The 18,865-nt window shown below is 36.6% G+C and overlaps 1 protein-coding gene across 6 annotated transcripts in view; it reads right to left on the bottom strand.

Annotated features, from left to right (window-relative positions):
• LOC133644392 (cyanocobalamin reductase / alkylcobalamin dealkylase-like) overlaps positions 1 to 18,865 on the bottom strand; it is a 137,086-nt gene that overhangs the window by 117,655 nt on the left and 566 nt on the right. For 5 of the 6 annotated variants that reach the window (XM_062038815.1, XM_062038816.1, XM_062038818.1 and 2 more), the window contains exons 3-5: positions 12,986 to 13,138; positions 12,675 to 12,851; positions 8,609 to 8,765 (exon numbers count right to left, since the gene is read on the bottom strand). In XM_062038815.1, coding sequence (XP_061894799.1) covers positions 8,609 to 8,765; positions 12,675 to 12,851; positions 12,986 to 13,138 — 487 coding nt within the window. Of the gene's footprint in view, positions 1 to 8,176; positions 8,766 to 12,674; positions 12,852 to 12,985; positions 13,139 to 18,865 lie in introns of those variants that run through there. The other variant, XM_062038814.1, reaches the window with a different exon arrangement.

Below are 18,865 nucleotides of genomic sequence, written 5' to 3'. Positions count from 1 at the left end.
GAGAGCATGAGGAGGTTGAGGTGGGCGGGGTTGGGTAGCGGGGGGTGTATATTGTAGCGTCCCGGAAGAGTTAGTGCTGCAAGGGGTTCTGGGTATTTGTTAAGTTGCGTTTATGTTGTGTTACGGTGCGGATGTTCTCCCGAAATGTGTTTGGTGTGGGTTCACAGTGTGGCGCATATTTGTAACAGTGTTAAAGTTGTTTATACGGACACCCTCAGTGTGACCTGTATGGCTGTTGACCAAGTATGCTGTGCATTCACTTGTGTGTGTGAAAAGCCGTAGATATTATGTGATTGGGCCGGCGCGCAAATACAGTGCCTTTAAGGTTTATTGGCGCTCTGTACTTCTCCCTACGTCCGTGTACACAGCGGCGTTTTAAAAAGTCATAAATTGTACTTTTTGAAACCGATACCGATAATTTACGATACTACATTTTAAAGCATTTATCGGCCGATAATATCAGCAGTCCGATATTATCGGACAGCTCTAGTTAGTAGTACATTTTATTATGTTTTCTATCAAATATTTCTTATCTAAAAGTTAATTTTTCTTTTTAAATGGCAGGTATTGGAAGGGCCACGCGCCAATTAAATTGGTTTCCATTCATTTCCTGCTCAGTGGCCTAGTGGTTAGAGTGTCCGCCCTGAGATCGGTAGGTCATGAGTTCAAACCCCGGCCGAGTCATACCAAAGACTATAAAAATGGGAGCCATTACCTCCCTGCTTGACACTCGGCATCAAGGGTTGGAATTGGGGGTTAAATCACCAAAAATGATTCCTGGGCGCGGCCACCGCTGCTGCTCACTGCTCCCTCACCTCCCAGGGGGTTAACAAGGGGATGGGTCAAATGCAGAGGTTAATTTCACTACACCTAGTGTGTGTGTGACTATCAGTGGTACTTTAACTTTATCAATGTGAGACGTTGAGTTAAGAACCAATATAGCTGTAAAGTTGAGGTACTACTGTACATCAAACAGCAATAAAAAGTGTAATCAGCGCAACAACTGATGAAAAAAGGACGTTGGGTTGGTTTCATCCCACTACTCAGTCCTCAGTTGCTCCTGCGTTGTTGCTACGCTGCTGGCCTTTCCCCTCGCTTCCTTGTTAACGGAGGCCTGTGGGCGGATAACGCTGCTTCACTGATCCACAACTCATCAAACACCACTCCAGCTCTTGCTCGCTCGCTCTGCTTTCTGCTCTTTTCATCTCTACACCCAAAATCCGCTTCACAGCATCAGTATGTTTATGCATGTTGTAGCAAACCACACCAAATTGGCCGCCCTTGCGGAATATGCACATGTACACCAGATTTTGTGTCAATGGAACACACTGGTAGAGGGTGCTAATAGTTTAACACCCAGGTTGCACTACAAGTCGTACATTTTTGCCCGTGCTCGCAAACTTTTCAAGTATATTAAAACCAGGGCCGCCGCTCACAATACGCATGTCACGCACTGTGCATAGGGCCCTTTTTTATATGAAAATGCAGGAATTCATTTATTATTCCATCCATCCGTTTTCTACCGCTTGTCCCTATTGGGGGTGCTGGAGCCTATCTCAGCTGCATCCGGGCGGTCGGCGGGGTACACCCTGGACAAGTCGCCACCTCATCACAGGGCCAACACAGATAGACAGACAACATTCACACACTAGGGACCATTTAGTGTTGACAATCAACCTATCCCCAGGTGCATGTTTTTGGAGGTGGGAGGAAGCCGGAGTACCCGGAGGGAACATGCAAATTCTACACAGAAAGATCCCGAGCCCGGGATTGAACGCCGGACCTTCGTATTGTGAGGCACATGCACTAACCCCTGTAACACCGTGCTGCCCTCATTTATTAATACATTTAATTATAATTCAACAAAAACTGGATGTACAATTCCTGAAGTGTTTGAAGGGTTACATTTTGGATACAATATTTTTAAATTTTTTGACAAAAATGTCTTAATAATAATAATAATAATAACAGTATTTCCCATAAACTGCCAAGATACCTGTGGCGGTGGGGGCGTGGCTATGGGCGTGGTCACCATGACATCATCGAGTAATTTGCATAATTTACTACAATGATTTGATTTTCTCTAAAAAGGCTCAAAAAATGTATACTTACTAATTAATAATAACAGTTTTGTTTTAAACGTCCATCCATCCATCCATCCATTTTACAATATAATTACAACACTTTATGTACATATTTATATACAGATTTGAACAATAAGTTATTCACTGAAATATATTTATTAATTGTGGTTCTTACAAAAAATATATCTTATAAAATATAAAAGCTAAAATGTCTCAAAGCTCTGCCCCTTTAATTAGTGCATACTAAATAATTTAACTTTAGCCTACTACTACAACCATATTATTTACCAGCAACATAAAGTGAAACAGAGGCAGAGGTGTCCTGCCACAGTCAGTAACAAATAAACAGAAAACAGTAGTGGTGGTAGATAGACACAGAGCTTCATCAAACATCTGATCCACTGAACAAAGAGCTCCAAAAATCTTAAACTTTAGACTGCAATCAGTTTTACTCCCTACACTTAACCATGTGTTTCCTACTGCCTGCAGACATTGCACTCTTTGTTATATACACATGTTGTGTTTCTAATATAAATACATTTAATAAAGTCAAATACAAATAAGGCAACAAGAGAAGTATCCTACACTTCTCTTTTGTAAAGTAAATCTGAACAGCCGATATGGGCATCTACATCAACTATATGATTTGCCTGAGAAGCTGGAGAGGATAAAAAAAAAATAATAATAAAAAAAAATTTTTTTTTAATTTTTAATTTTAATTTATTAAATTTTTTTTATTTGTGGCGGACGTAATTCTTTCGTGGCGGGCCACCACACATAAATGAATGTGTGGGAAACACTGAATAATAATAAAACATGTAATGTTTTTTTGACCCATTTGAAGGCCTTTTGAGCAGTTAATGTCAAATGTTTGAATTACTTAACTAATATGGTCCTTTTCTTTCTGGCTCTTAACGAAGATAGGCGCTTCCCTTCCCGCTCCCTTATCTATCCTGCCTTTGCTTCTTTCGTCTTGTCTTGTTAACTTTCTTGGAGCCTCTTTTTGCACTGCTTTACAAAATCTAAACAATGGAATTGATCAACTTTCCTCTCAACAAAATTGACAAGATCTTCTCGACGAGAAGCTCGGGTTTAGGGGAACCTGGTTGTCCTGACGGAACTTTTGATGCTGGACTTTTGGGAAAAGTGTTGGGTCGTGTGCTTGGTGATTCTTTCAGTCGAAAACGTTGAAGACATCTACCTATTCGGACATCTGCTGATTGGAGTAAGCGTTGCCCTGGTGTAATGACAAATTTGGAAGATGCTTGCGAGCCGTTCAAGGTACCCTAGAGCTGCCACATTTAACTGAAGGATGGGCAGAGCTGTGGGCACTCTGTCCTTTGTGGCTTCTGAACTAAATCGCAAACTGGATAACATCTTGGAGAAGCTGTCTGTTCTGCAAGGCAAAGTTATGATCAATTTGAGGACCAGAAATGGATGGTTAGAGTGAAATCTTTACATTAGTTTTCACTCACTCAAACACAAACATTGTAGCTTGGTATTTGTTTTACCGCTGGAACGGCTTGGCAAGGTTGTCGCAACGTGACGGAGCAGCAAAGTAGCTCTAAATTCCTTCTCCGTCTTTTTTTGTTGACTTTTATTGGACTGAATGGCTGTTATTGCGAAAACACTCTGTCAGAGCACTAAGTTTGAGAAACAAGTGACTCTTTAAGCTTGCGTACACACACTTACTGTACACGGGGAACTTTATTTTGAAAGTTTACCCGGTCAGCTGCTTTTAGACACGTCACACCAGGAAGCTACGACAGCGCTGACGAATGTCAGCAGGTAAGAAACCTTTCTTACACAAAAAAAGATTTGTCCGAACACAAGAATTTTGAACATAATTAGTTTGGGAGTAGCTTTTTTTCTCCGCCTTCTCCCCCCATGTTTAACTTTTGTTTTTTTACCTTTTTACGGGATGCTGCCCTTGTGGGGGGGCGGGACACATCAGTTTTTCTGCTCGGTCTACTGTATGTCTGTTCTTGGACAGGTTGTACTGAAAACTAATTTTGTTGTACTTTTTAAGTGCAATGGCAATAACATTCCATTCCATTATGCAAATGTATACTAGTTGTGATTAAGGGCTATATAAATAAACATTGATTGATTGATTGATAGTTGACAACTGACATAATTTGATCAAAATGCCTTCAAAGGGTTACATTTCTCAACAAAAAAAAACACTAGATGTTTGATATTTTTGTTTAAGGCTGAAATTGACTGAGATATTTGAGCAGAAAAAGAGAAACAAATATATATAATAATAATAATCGAAAATGTTTTAATTTGAAGGACTTTTATGTCCTGTTTGACTTTGGGATATTGTTCAGTGTCAGTGTATCATCCTCTTGTGAAATAATTGGACATTGAAATTTTAAAATGTAACATTAAAAAACTCACCAAAGAAAACATCATATATATTAAGAGTAACACAGCAAACATTATGGCTAAAATACAGCAAAAATTTGTGAAAGAACAAAAAAGTCAGACTTTGTCCCCTGAGGGTTAATTAAATGTAATTTTTTTCCACAAAAACAACAATTACTTAACAGTTTCTCTCCCATGTTTTCATTTTAGTACACATCAATTTAATTCAATTAAAATGTTTTTAAAAATGTTTAAATATTGTTTCACCTAAATACAGAAAAGTACTTTAAAAAAAAGTTGTAAGAGTAATAAATAAAGTAATAAAGAGAATAAAAGACTGTATAATGCATATGTTCTTTTTTGACTGTACTTAAATGTATAATGTATTTATATTATTCACATGTGAATAATTATGTAACAGACTGTATTTATGTTTTTCACATGTGAATAATACTGTATAATAGACTGTATTTATGTTATTCACATGAATGCTGTGTAATAGACTGTATTTCTATTAATCACACGTGAATAATGCTGTATAATAGACTGTATTTATGTTATTCACATGTGAATAATGCTGTGTAATAGACTGTATTTCTATTAATCACACGTGAATAATGCTGTATAATAGACTGTATTTATGTTATTCACATGTGAATAATGCTGTGTAATAGACTGTATTTCTATTAATCACACGTGAATAATGCTGTATAATAGACTGTATTTATGTTATTCACATGTGAATAATGCTGTGTAATAGACTGTATTTCTATTAATCACACGTGAATAATGCTGTATAATAGACTGTATTTATGTTATTCACATGTGAATAATGCTGTATAATAGACTGTATTTATGTTATTCACATGTGAATAATGCTGTATAATAGACTGTATTTCTATTATTCACATGTAAAAAATACCTAAGTGTTTATTGTCTATTGTGAGCGAACTGTGGTGCTGAATTTCCCCCAGGGATCACTAAGGTACTTTCTATTCTATTCCATTCTAATGCTTTAAATAAAAATGCCCTGGTTAAAACATGCAAAAAACTGATGTAGTTGCATGGAATAAAAATATGAATAGGAGTAGTTTTTATATACAATTATATTGTAAAAAAAAAAAAAAAAATATATATATATATATATATATATATATATATATATATATATATATATATATATATATATATATATATATATATATATATATATATATATATATATATATATATATATATATATATATATATACTGTTTATTTTGTTTGAATGTAGAAATAAGTGCCAAAAGTACCACAATAATTTTAGGCCAAAACAAATGTATTTTAAAAAGGTACAGTGGGCATTAAAATAACAATAATCATAATGTAATATCATGAGTATTAATAATAATATGTTTCTTTATTAAAATCACTGGTATAAATTAGCAGTGGAACATGGAACTGTCCTCTAGATGGCATGTTAATGTTTTATGACTTTTGATTAAAAATAATAATAAAAAAAAAAAACAGAATCAAAAAAGTTGCTGCTGACACACATAAAAAATGTTACATTTTAATACAGTAACAGCAGTGAGCAGATGGATGGATGGATGGAAGAAAGATAGATAGAAAGTGAAATAGATGGAGGTGGGATCAGTATCAGTAGGAGTATAATTAACTCTGTGGTTCGCCTCTCGGCAGGCCTGTGCTAGAATGCTGATTCAGTGCACAGATAGTTCTACTGTAATGGCAGCGGTGGGAGAACGTGCTCAGGTGAGAAGTTCATGGGAGAAAAGTGCAAGAGAAAGTGCAGCTGTGTGGAATTAAGTTATTCAAAGATCACCAAGCTATGGCACTAACATTTAAATAGAACGCAGGATGTAAGTTAATATAATGTGAAAACATGACCATTCATTCAGGGCGGAGGGTCATGTCTACAGAGCACTGCAATACTGACACCTAGCGGCTATAGCGTGAACATGTTCAACTGACCTTTTATTGCAGGCAATACAATTATCATCAAGACCAGACCTGGGCAAATTAAGGCCCGGGGCCACATGGCCGTTAAGATTTTTAGTCTGGCCCGCCGGACATTCCCAAATAATGTTTTTAGATCTTTAGGATGGAAAGTGTAGCTGCCATTATGGTGCAGTGATGTTTTCTAATTACCGTAAGTCTTGAGCTATATAAAGTATTTTAATGGTTGGAATACGTGCTTTTGCATGATATACTAGTTACTATGGTAATCTAATTAGTTACTATGGTAATCTAAGTCACAGCAGCTCAGACGAGGCACCAAGCAGTGTGGGTGGGGAGCGTTTCCACAGTGTCAGCCTGAAATGCGGGTGTCAGGGACAGACGCGGAAGGAGATTATTACAACAAAGTTCTAAAGCTTAGTGATGTATCAGATGTATCAGATTGAAAATGTTGTTTTTTTTACCCTTCGCCTTCATATTTCGCTGTGTTTGTTGCATTTTTCTTGCGTTTCGCTTGACTATAAAATATGTCGATCGAAAGGGTGTGTGACGTTCATGTGTTGTCAATATTCAGTGTTTTATCCTTCATAGTTAATATTGTAAATCTCACATTTTTTATTTTCATGTACATTCTGGGTGTCTCATTCAGTAAAAAAATATAAAATACCATTCTGTTTTTAAAGCGTTATTTTAGCATTCAATCAGACATTATTGTGAGTTTTGTATTAGGGTTCCTAAAAATCAGATGTATCGGCCCTCAGACACATTTTTGTCTCTAAATTTGGCCCCCTCAGTCAAAATAATTGCCCAGGCCTGATCCAGACTGTTGTGTAACGAAAAATGTATTATTACTAGGGATGTCCGATAATGGCTTTTTGCCGATATCCGATATGCCGATATTGTCCAACTCTTTAATTACCGATACCGATATCAACCGATATATACAGTCATGGAATTAACACATTATTATGCCTAATTTGGACAACCAGGTATGGTGAAGATAAGGTACTTTTTAAAAAAATGAATCAAATAAAATAAGATAAATAAATTAAAAACATTTTCTTGAATAAAAAAGAAAGTAAAACAATATAAAAACAGTTACATAGAAACTAGTAATTAATGAAAAATTTTAAAATTAACTGTTAAAGGTTAGTATTATTAGTGTACCAGCAGCACGCACAATCATGTGTGCTTACGGACTGTATCCCTTGCAGACTGTATTGATATATATTGATACATAATGTAGGAACCAGAATATTAATAACAGAAAGAAACAACCCTTTTGTGTGAATGAGTGTGAATGAGTGTAAATGGGGGAGGGAGGTTTTTTGGGTTGGTGCACTAATTGTAAGTGTATCTTGTGTTTTTTATGTGGATTTAATTAAAAAAAATCAAAAATAAAATCAAAAATAATTTTTAAAAAAACGATACTGATAATAAAAAAAACGATACCGATAATTTCCGATATTACATTTTAACGCATTTATCGGCCGATAATATCGGCAGACCGATATTACCGGACATCTCTAATTATTACAAATATATTATTTTAGAAAATGTGTAATTTTTTTTAATCAATACATGTATATATTTTTATTTTATCATTTTTCAAACTTCAACACATGTATTAATTTCATTTATTTATTTTTTTATGCATGTATAATTATCATTTTAAATCATTGTTGTACAAATATAAATATAATTTGACATTTCAGACAACGCTAAATAAATTAATCATCCTTTTTGTAAGTGCTTTATTTTCCTTTTAAATCTCAATTGTACCTTCAAGAAAATATGACCCATGATTGACAATGACTTAATGTGCCAGCAATAAAAAAAATATATGAAAATACCCCCAAACAATATCCCTCATGTCATTGTGTGACCATGTTGGGGTCTGATATCATTAAATGTATCTCCTTCCCCGTTAATATTTACATAGCCGATATGTACATTTTTTAGAGCTTTTCCATTTAAAATGCAACTGTTTCCAGTTGTAGAGTGTGACAGAGGCACAAAAATGACTTCCAAACTGGTAACAAGGTGGTAAAGTCTGCATAAATCAACCTGCTTGGATGTAGCAGCTCAAGAGCAAATGTTATAAAGAAGGGGAAAAAAAGAATGCCTCCAGTGTCTTATTCAGAACAAAAAATGTCACCGGAGCTTAGCCATGTCCGTTCGTCTGATTGAATTCACCTGAGCTGCATTCGGGTGCAGGGGGCTGGTCCAAATTTGTCAGGAGACCCCAACTCTGGAGCAGACTGTGACGCTCGGCGGGCGTAGTGGCAAAGTAGTCCTTCTGTTTCTGAGAGTAGGTCTGAGCGGGCGTGATGATGTTTCTGTAGCTCCAGTCCTGGCGATGCACAAGGCGGGGAAAAAAGCTTGAATAAACATAGAAATATCAGGTGATTAATAGAAAAAAATTTGATTATCGTATTTTCCGGACCATAGGGCGCACCGGATCATAAAGCGCACTGCCGATGAATGGTCTATTTTCAGTCATTTTTTCATATATAAGGCGCACCAGATTATAGGGCGCATTAAAGGAGTCATATTATTTTTATTTTTTTTCTGAATTTAAAACACTTCCTTGTGGTCTACATCAGTGTTTTTCAACCACTGTGCCGCGGCACACTAGTGTGCCGTGCGATATTGTCTGGTGTGCCGTGGGAAATTGTGCAACTTCACCTAATTGGTCCAAAAAATATTTTTTTGCGAATCAATAATTATAATCTGCAAATACTGTGCCGTTCCTTAGTGTCCGTGCTGTGTAGAACTCGGCTGTAGAACTGTGATCCCAATATGCAGACCACAGCGTCCAGGTAAAAAGGTATGTAAGGCTTAAGCCAAAAATGAACAAAAGGGAAAGGAAAAGGCACTGAAGCATAGGGATGGCTATGTAAAACGACAGTAAAACTGAACTGGCTACAAAGTCAACAGAAACAGAATGCTGGACGACAGCAAAAACTTACAGCGTGTGGAGCAGAGACGGCGTCCACAAAGTACATCCGTACATGACATGGCAAGCAACAATGTCCACACAAAGAAGAATAGCAACAACTGCAATAGCCTTGCTTGCTAACACAAAGCAGGTGCGGGGGAATAGCGCTCAAAGGAAGACATGAAACTGCTACAGGAAAACACCAAAATAACAGCACAAGACAAGAACTAAAGCAATACTCACAGGAACACACCATCAAACTCAAAATAAGGCACGAGGAGGACCTGGTGGAGTTTTATTTTTTAACGTTTTAGGCTGGTGGTGTGCCTCCGTATTTTTTAAATGGAAAAAAAAATGTGCCTTGCCTCAAAAAAGGTTGAAAAACACTGGTCTACATAACATGTGATGGTGGTTCTTTGGTCAAAATGTTGCATGGATTATTTTTTACAGATCATCTTCAAGCCGCTTTCTGACAGATCGCTTCTGGATGCACTGTTTTGTGGACGGTTTTATTTACGTGGCTCACCTTCCACAGCGTCTTCTCCCCGTCATCTTTGTTGTAGCGGCGTAGCGTGCAAGGACGGGAGTGGAAGAAGTGTCAAAAGATAAAGCCGTGTGTAATGTTCTATATTTTCAATGGAACATATAAAATGTTGGTGTTGGTGTTGAGTCATATTGCCATCATAGTGCAGTCTACACGTATCTCTTATGTGTGACTGCCATTTACTGGTCACACTTATTACACCATGTGCCAAATAAAATTGTTTGAGGTCGGTAAGCGAAACCAGAATTATTCCATTCATTAGGCGCACCGGGTTATAAGGCGCACTGTCGAGTTTTGAGGAAAAAAAAGTATTTTAAGTGCGTCTTACAGTCCGGAAAATAGTTATGATCTGTAATTAATTAATCCAATTTTTTTTATTTTTTTTGTATCTTATTTTTTTTAAATGCTGAGAAAGGCAATCAACCTCAGGTATTTTCATTTGATATATTACATTATTATTATTATTAGTAGTAGTAGTAGTAGTAGTAGTAGCAGTAGTATTAAAACCTATTTTTATTCACTGGCTTTTAACCCAGCATGAGACTTTAAACTGTTTTTAACTGCTTTTTATCTAACAAATTGTTCTTAGGATAATTTGTATTTGCTTTTTCAATGTGTATTTTACCTCTGTTTTAAATGTTATTTTTTTGTCTGTCCTTTGCCTCTATTTCTTTGTGGTGTGCAGCCCTTTGTTCTTCAACCGTGGTTGTTTTTAAAGGGCTTTATAAATAAAGTTGGTATGGTATGGTATTATAATAAAGACAGATATATTACCAAAAAAGCTCAAAGTTGAAGACCCCCGTACAATACCGATATTGGAGCCTTGAGTATTGGCCGATACTGATATTAACCTGATACGATACCAGCACTGTTAGAAAAGTTTTGAATGAGTGAAATTGCTCAGACAACAATGATTGGTATGAAAAACACAAACCTTCAGACAGATTTACGCTTTTGAAGTTGAGTGGTAATTGCAATTTGGGGGACACCTAATGGCCGCAATAATTATTTAAATTATTGCGGCCAAATGTGCTGTTTTAGATGGAAATATTGTTCAATTAAGGACGTATGTCTAGTTTGTGTACAGAGTGCCATTTTTACTTTTTTCTAAATGCAAGCATGTGAGCATCCTTTGAGGAAAAAAAGAGGAAAATTGAGGAAAAAAAAGAAAAATTATATCAGTAAGAAGTGCTGCTGCCACACAAACCCCGAAATAATTTTTTTTTAAATCGAGACGACATTGCCTTCAATTGGGTGCATTTCTACACCATATTAAACCTTCATATTTATTCTCATCTACCAACCTTTTTTGGCTGTCTTTTTGACACTTACATGTCCCATGTAATGTACCACATAATTTGTAGGTATTTAAAAAAATATAATTATCATTGCAAATGTAATGTAAAAGTACTCTATGCCATATGTGCAAAAAACTTAAAAAATAAAAAGTTTCCGATTTGTGAACTCTGTCCTGTAGCCACGCCTCCTTGGTGATATACTTCTGGTGACTTCTGTTTACAATCAGTCACAGGATTTAAATCAGAGCCAAAAATAGGAAATTATTGAAAATATTGATATTGTTACAACATGATCCCGTGTTTTTGTTTGTTTATAATGTATTTATTCAATGATCTTGAAAATTTTAAGTATCAGCATTGATATGGCCAATACTGACCCTGTAACTACTTGGTATTGGATCGATATCCAAATGTGTAGGATCGCCCAAAACTAATGTTAAGTATCCAAACAACAGAAGTACAAGTGTTTTTTTTACATTTTAACAAAAGTGTAGATGGAACAATGTTACAACGGAAAGTAAACAGATATAAACAGTAAATGAGCAAGTGGATAAATAATAGTTTTGAGAAAATAATGACTCAATATGTTACTGCCTATTTCAGCATCGAAATTAGGAGCCTTTGTAACCCGTTTTTATGAGGCTATTCTATTATCATTTACATACCAAATGATATATTTTGATTAGGGATGTCCGATAATGGCTTTTTGCCGATATCCGATATTCCGATATTGTCCAACTCTTTAATTACCGATACCGATATCAACCGATACCGATACTGATATATACAGTTGTGGAATTAACACAATATTATGCCTAATTTGGACAACCAGGTATGGTGAAGATAAGGTCCTTTTTTTTAAATTAATAAAATAAAATAAGATAAATAAATTAAAAACATTATCTTGAAAAAAAAAGAAAGTAAAACAATATAAAATCAGTTACATAGAAACTAGTAATGAATGAAAATTTGTAAAATTAACTGTTAAAGGTTAGTACTATTAGTGGACCAGCAGCACGCACAATCATGTGTGCTTACGGACTGTATCCCTTGCAGACTGTATTGATATATATTGATATATAATGTAGGAACCACAATATTAATAACAGAAGGAAACAACCCTTTTGTGTGAATGAGTGTAAATGGGGGAGGGAGGTTTTTTGGGTTGGTGCACTAATTGTAAGTGTATCTTGTGTTTTTTATGTGGATTTAATAAAAAAAATTTAAAAAACGATACCGATACCGATAATTAAAAAAAACGATACCGATAATTTCCGATATTACATTTTAAAGCATTTATCGGCCGATAATATCGGCCGGCCGATATTATCGGACATCTCTAATTTTGATATATATATAGTTAAAGCATGAAGGCTGCAATATATCTCATGATATGTAATGTAGGTCATATCACCCATCTTTACCCTTAATAAAAGACTTCCAAATGTACAATGAAGCAGTTTACGTGCTTGTGCCAACCTGCCAGTTAAAGTTGAACGCCTCCAGCAGCCGAATCCTGTCCTCCCTTAAAGGCACACAATCGGGAGGAGGTGGCTGGACCACCTCAGAGTCCACCTTGACGTCTTCAAACACCAGCAGCGCTCTGATGGCGAACCAGCCTCCCAAGGTGGGATGCACGCACACGCCGTACAGCTTCTGTTGGGTAAAGAGAGGAATAAAACTTTTTTTTTCCCTCTGAAATAAAGTGGTCATCTGATAAAACGATTGATTCGCTCTTAAAAAATCCAAAACTGTATTTAAAAAAGAAGGCTGGTCTTATATGCGGGTACTTTATTCTCCCAGGGATGGTCTGCGACGTCACACTGCTGGTAGTAGAAAGCTGCTCCTGAAACATGGGCTGCCGTCTGCGCTAAGAACTTTGGCTTCCTGCTGGGCAGAAGCTCGTAGTCGTACCTCACGTCCACCTTCTGTCCAGGAAAACGCTGCAAAGACGGAACGATTGCAACTTCGGGGAAGAAATCAACACGCAAACACACACACATACTTGTATTTGTTACCTTCTTGAGACCTCTGAAAAATGCCTACCTTTTTAGGACCACCCTTTCTAGCTATATAAGGATTTGTATTTACAACAATAATAATATATACATACTATGCAAATATAAAAAAGGTAAGCTTTGAGTTAATTTTTTTTTTTTTTGGAATTTTTTGTTTGTACCGGGAATTGGTTTTAAATCTTCATTATTTACTTCAAGTTATTACAGTATGTCTCTATATCAGGGGTCACCAACCTTTTTGAAACCAAGAGCTACTTCTTGGGTACTGATTAATGCGAAGGGCTACCAGTTTGATACACACTTAAATAAATTGCTAGAAATAGCCAATTTGCTCAATTTACCTTTAACTCTATGTTATTATTAATAATTAATGATATTTACACTTAATTGAACGGTTTAAAAGAGGAGAAAACACGAAAAAAAAATGACAATTAAATTTTGAAACATAGTTTATCTTCCATTTCGACTCTTTAAAATTCAAAATTCAACCGAAAAAAAGAAGAGAAAAACTAGCTAATTCGAATCTTTTTGAAAAAATTAAAAAAAGAATTTATGGAACATCATTAGTAATTTTTCCTGATTAAGATTAATTTTAGAATTTTGATGACATGTTTTAAATAGGTTAAAATCCAATCTGCACTTTGTTAGAATATATACCGTAATTTCCGGACTATAAGCCGCACCTGACTATAAGCCGCACCAGCTAAATTTAGGGGAACATACAGATTGCTCCATATATAAGCCGCACCCGACTATAAGCCGCAGGGTTTTGATGTGTAATTACCGTAGTATATAGGGGTTCCTGCTACCACGGAGGGGATTGTCGGGACAGAGATGACTGTTTGGGAACGCAAAGCGTCCCATTTATTAACAATAAATCTTTCAATCATTCAATCAAACTTTCACATCTTTGACATGGCGAACAGCATTCGTGCAGAGTACAAATAATACAACGGTGCAAAGTAATACAAAGTGCTCACCTGTACGTTATCAAAATAACCAGCCTACCGGTATATGAAAAGTCAGTCTTTAATCATTGTGTCATCGTCTTCCTCCTGCGTACTAAAACCACCGAAATCCTCTTCGTCGGTGTCGGAGAAGAACAGGCCGTAAATAAGCCGCACCCTTGTATAAGCCGCTGGGACCAGAACGAGGGGAAAAAGTAGCGGCTTATAGTCCGGAAATTACGGTAACAATTGGACCAAGCTATATTTCTAACAAATCATTATTTCTTCTAGATTTTCCAGAACAAAAATTTTAAAAGAAATTCAAAATACTTTGAAATAAGATTTAAATTTGATTCTACAGATTTTCTAGATTTGCCAGAATAATTTTTTTGAATTTTAATCATAATAACTTTGAAGAAATATTTCACAAATATTCTTCGTTGAAAAAACAGAAGCTAAATTGAAGAATTAAATTAAAATGTATTTATTATTCTTTACAATAAAAAAAATAAAAAATTACTTGAACATTGATTTAAATTGTTAGGAAAGAAGAAGAAGGAATTTAAAAGGAAAAAAGGTATATGTGTTTAAAAATCCTAAAATAATTTTTAAGGTTGTATTTTTTCTCTAAAATTGTCTTTCTGAAAGTTATAAGAAGCAAAGTAAAAAAAATAATGAATTTATTTAAACAAGTGAAGACCAAGTCTTTAAAATATTTTCTTGGATTTTCAAATTCTATTTGAGTTTTGTCTCTCTTAGAATTAAAAATGTAGAGCAAAGCGAGACCAGCTTGCTAGTAAATAAATACAATTTAAAAAATAGAGGCAGCTCACTGGTAAGTGCTAATATTTGAGCTATTTTTAGAACAGGCCAGCGGGCTACTCATCTGGTCCTTACGGGCTACCTGGTGCCCGCGGGCACCGTGTTGGTTACCGCTGCTCTATATACATTTTTTTTCTTTTTATAAATTTTGGCCAAATGGGGCGCATTTAAATTTCTTACACACACTTGTTATTTCATATGTTGACCAGAGGGAGAGCACTTTTAAAACAGACACCCAGTCAATTTGAAAAATGTCTCCTTTTTGGGACCACCCTCATTTTGATAGATTTCACCACCAGGGGTCTCTATTTTTTGTTTTTTTTGTAATGTGCTTAAGGCCGATGACAAAGGAGAAACCGGTTTTCCCGGTTGTTCGATAAGAAAAGAACAGAGTCCTCTGACTCTAATCACTTCTTGAGAACCGGTACCCGTTATCGAGACCACTATAGTAAAGAAAAAGAGTTGGTTCTTTATTCGAATCCCTGGGACCAATCCAGTCCCGACCAGAAATGCCCCGTGAGACATCACAAGAAATGACGTCACGTAGCTCAGTCATTAGGAGCAGATAGCGAAAGCAGAAAACAATGCAACGGAAAAAGCGCTCCAGGGTTTAATAAAGTTCAAAACAAAAGGTACAATCCAATGAATAACTTTACTGAGAGATTTGAGCAGGATACAAACACATGAAGAACACTTTTACGACCAACCGGAAACATAGCAACCAGGCTAGCAACGCACCTCCTTTACGGCAGCTCGCAACATTCTTAAAGCAACCGCAGCACATACATATATATACAACACATCTCCCTTTTTTAACTTTTGTTTTTCTTTCCTTGTAAACAAAACAAAATCACACTGTATATGTGTTGTCTGTCTAATTATAAATAATGCAGACGAGGCGTGTTGGCTGAGTTCTTGACGTTTACTTTCACAGCGTGCTCATAACCTCATTCTTAGCTGCCGGGTGGCGACATGCAACAACACTTTTCGGGGCTACCGCGCACGCTCGTCACTCCCGTTGCATGCTGGGTAGTGCCCTGCTGGTATCCGGCAAGGACAAGTCACAGGTGGAGAAAATCCTCAGTGCTGAGCTCTGTAGAACTTGCACCTGGCTCGCTGACAACAAGCTATCCATCCACTTGGGTAAAACAGAATGCATCCTGTTTGGGTCCCACATCAAACTTAAGAGAGTCAATCACTTCACCATAAAAGTAGGTGACAGTGTCATCACCAGGAAAGATGAGGTCACCTACCTAGGTTCCATTCTAGAGGCTAACCTTTCCTGTGATAAAATGGCAACCAAGGTAATCAAAAAGGTTAACCAACGAGCGAGATTTCTCTACAGAATTTCCTCTCTGGTCAACAAAAGCACCTTGAGGATTCTGGCGGGAAATTTCGTTCAACCCTTTTTCGATTACGCATGCACCTCCTGGTACCCTAGCACCTCCAAAACCCTCAAATCTAAACTCCAAACATCTCAGAACAAGCTAGTCAGGTTACTTCTAGACCTCCACCCCAGATCCCACCTCACTCCTACCCACTTCTCTAAAGTGGGCTGGCTCAAGGTGGAGGACAGAGTTAAACAACTTGCACTGAGCCTAGTCTATAAAATCCGCTACACCTCCCTGATACCGAAGTACATGTCAAACTACTTCCTTAACGTAAATGACCGCCATAACCACAACACCAGGGGGTGCTCCACTAACCACGTTAAACCCAGATTCCGAACTAACAAAGGTCTTAACTCATTCTCTTTCTATGCCACATCAATGTGGAATGCACTCCCAACAGGTATAAAAGAAAGGGCATCTCTATCCTCCTTCAAAACCGCAATAAAAGTTCACCTCCAGGCAGCTACAACCCTAAACTAACACCCTCCCCGGATTGCTAATAATCAAATGTAAACAATCAAATGCAGATACTTTTTCTTTTTCTTATGCCTTCTGATCTCTCTCTCTCTCTCTCTCTCTCTCTCTCTGTGTCCACTACTTGATGTCCATATCCCCCCCCCCACCCCACCCCACCCCTCCCTCCACACCCCTGATTGTAAATAATGTAAATAATTCAATGTGATTATCTTGTGTGATGACTGTATTATGATGATAGTATATATGATAGTATATATCTGTATCATGAATCAATTTAAGTGGACCCCGACTTAAACAAGTTGAAAAACTTATTCGGGTGTTACCATTTAGTGGTCAATTGTACGGAATATGTACTTCACTGTGCAACCTACTAATAAAAGTCTCAATCAATCAATCAATCAATCAAATAGTTGTATTTTCCCTAGCTCATAACATCACATCTTTCCCCCTATAAAGAAATAATGTTAACTCAATAAAGTGTATTTCGTTTTTTAGCTTTAACTTTTCATTTTTTAGCATTGTAACCACATTTGCAAACAACTTTTCTCTTCATAGAACTTTCTTTCAATAAAGAAATAAAGTGCAAAAATGTCAAAGCATCATAACAAACAGTTATGTCAAATAGCAGCAGAAGTGCACTTTTTGGAGAGCTGTATTATTTTCAGTTTTGTGCCCAAGGGACTGATTTTATTTAACACTATATTATTATTTATACACCTATAGTGATCACAGAGACAGGTTGTTTTTGTGTTACTGTATATATTTGTTTTTCTGAAAAATCCCACTTAAAATACTTTGGGTAACAACAGTCAATATTTATTTATTTTATTTTATTTTATTAGGGGGGTAACAGTCAATATTTATTTATTTATTAGATTTTATTTTTTTATTATATAATAAAAGTGAGCTTTTGTTAAACCAAATATTGTGTGTTTTTTTCCATATACAACAACCTATCTGGACTCGATAAGAGAATCCATAAGGAATCGGTTCGATAAGAGGATTCGAGAATAGGCTCGAACTCGATAATTTCTTATCAAACATCCATACTTGCCAACCCTTCCGTTTTTAGCGGGAGAATCCCGGAATTCAGCGCCTCTCCCGACAACCTCCCGGCAGAGATTTTCTCCCGACAAACTCCCGGTATTCAGCCGGAGCTGGAGGCCACGCCCCCTCCAGCTCAATGCGGACCTGAGACTGAGTGGGGACAGCCTGTTCTCACGTCCGCTTTCCCACAACATAAACAGCTTGCCTGCCCAATGACGTCATAACATCTACGGCTTTTAGAGAGTAGAGTGCACAACTGCGCACACAACAAGGAGACGAAGCAGAAGAACGAGGAAATTACAGACATGGCGACGCCGTCGACGAGCAAGATGAAGAAATACGCTTGCAAGTTCCAAAACGAATGGAAACAAGAATTTCAGTTCATCCAGGACAGTTTGAAGGGGAAGGTGTATGTTGCCTGTAAATTTTGTAGAACAGACTTCTCCATTGAACACGGTGGCCGAAATGATATACTCATCATGAACGGAGAAGTTAAACAGGACAATACTGCCATCTAATGGATAGCCACCGGAACACTGAAATTCAAGTTTGTTTGTTTTTTTTCTATATAAATAAAATAAATATATATATATATATATATATATATATATATATATATATATATATATATATATATATATATATATAGCTAGAATTCACTGAAAGTCAAGTATTTCATATATATATATATATATATATATACATATGAAATATATATGAAATACTCGAGTTGGTGAATTCTAGCTGTAAATAACCACGCCCCCAACCACTCCCCCCGCCCCAAACACCCCCCACCCCCTACCCCCCACCTCCCGATATTGGAGGTCTCAAGGTTGGCAAGTATGAACATCATCCCTACAGCCTGGTGGAGTTTCATTTTTTAACCTTTTCTGCTGGTGGTGTGCCTCCGTATTTTTTTTAATGAAAAAAATGTGCCTTGGCTCAAAAAAGGTTGAAAAACACTGCTC

Source organism: Entelurus aequoreus, linkage group LG27, assembly GCF_033978785.1.
Source record: "Entelurus aequoreus isolate RoL-2023_Sb linkage group LG27, RoL_Eaeq_v1.1, whole genome shotgun sequence".
Classification (NCBI taxonomy): Eukaryota; Metazoa; Chordata; class Actinopteri; order Syngnathiformes; family Syngnathidae; genus Entelurus; species Entelurus aequoreus.
The sequence above is the reverse complement of the archived record's forward strand: the minus strand, read 5'-3'. Positions and strand labels throughout refer to the sequence as shown.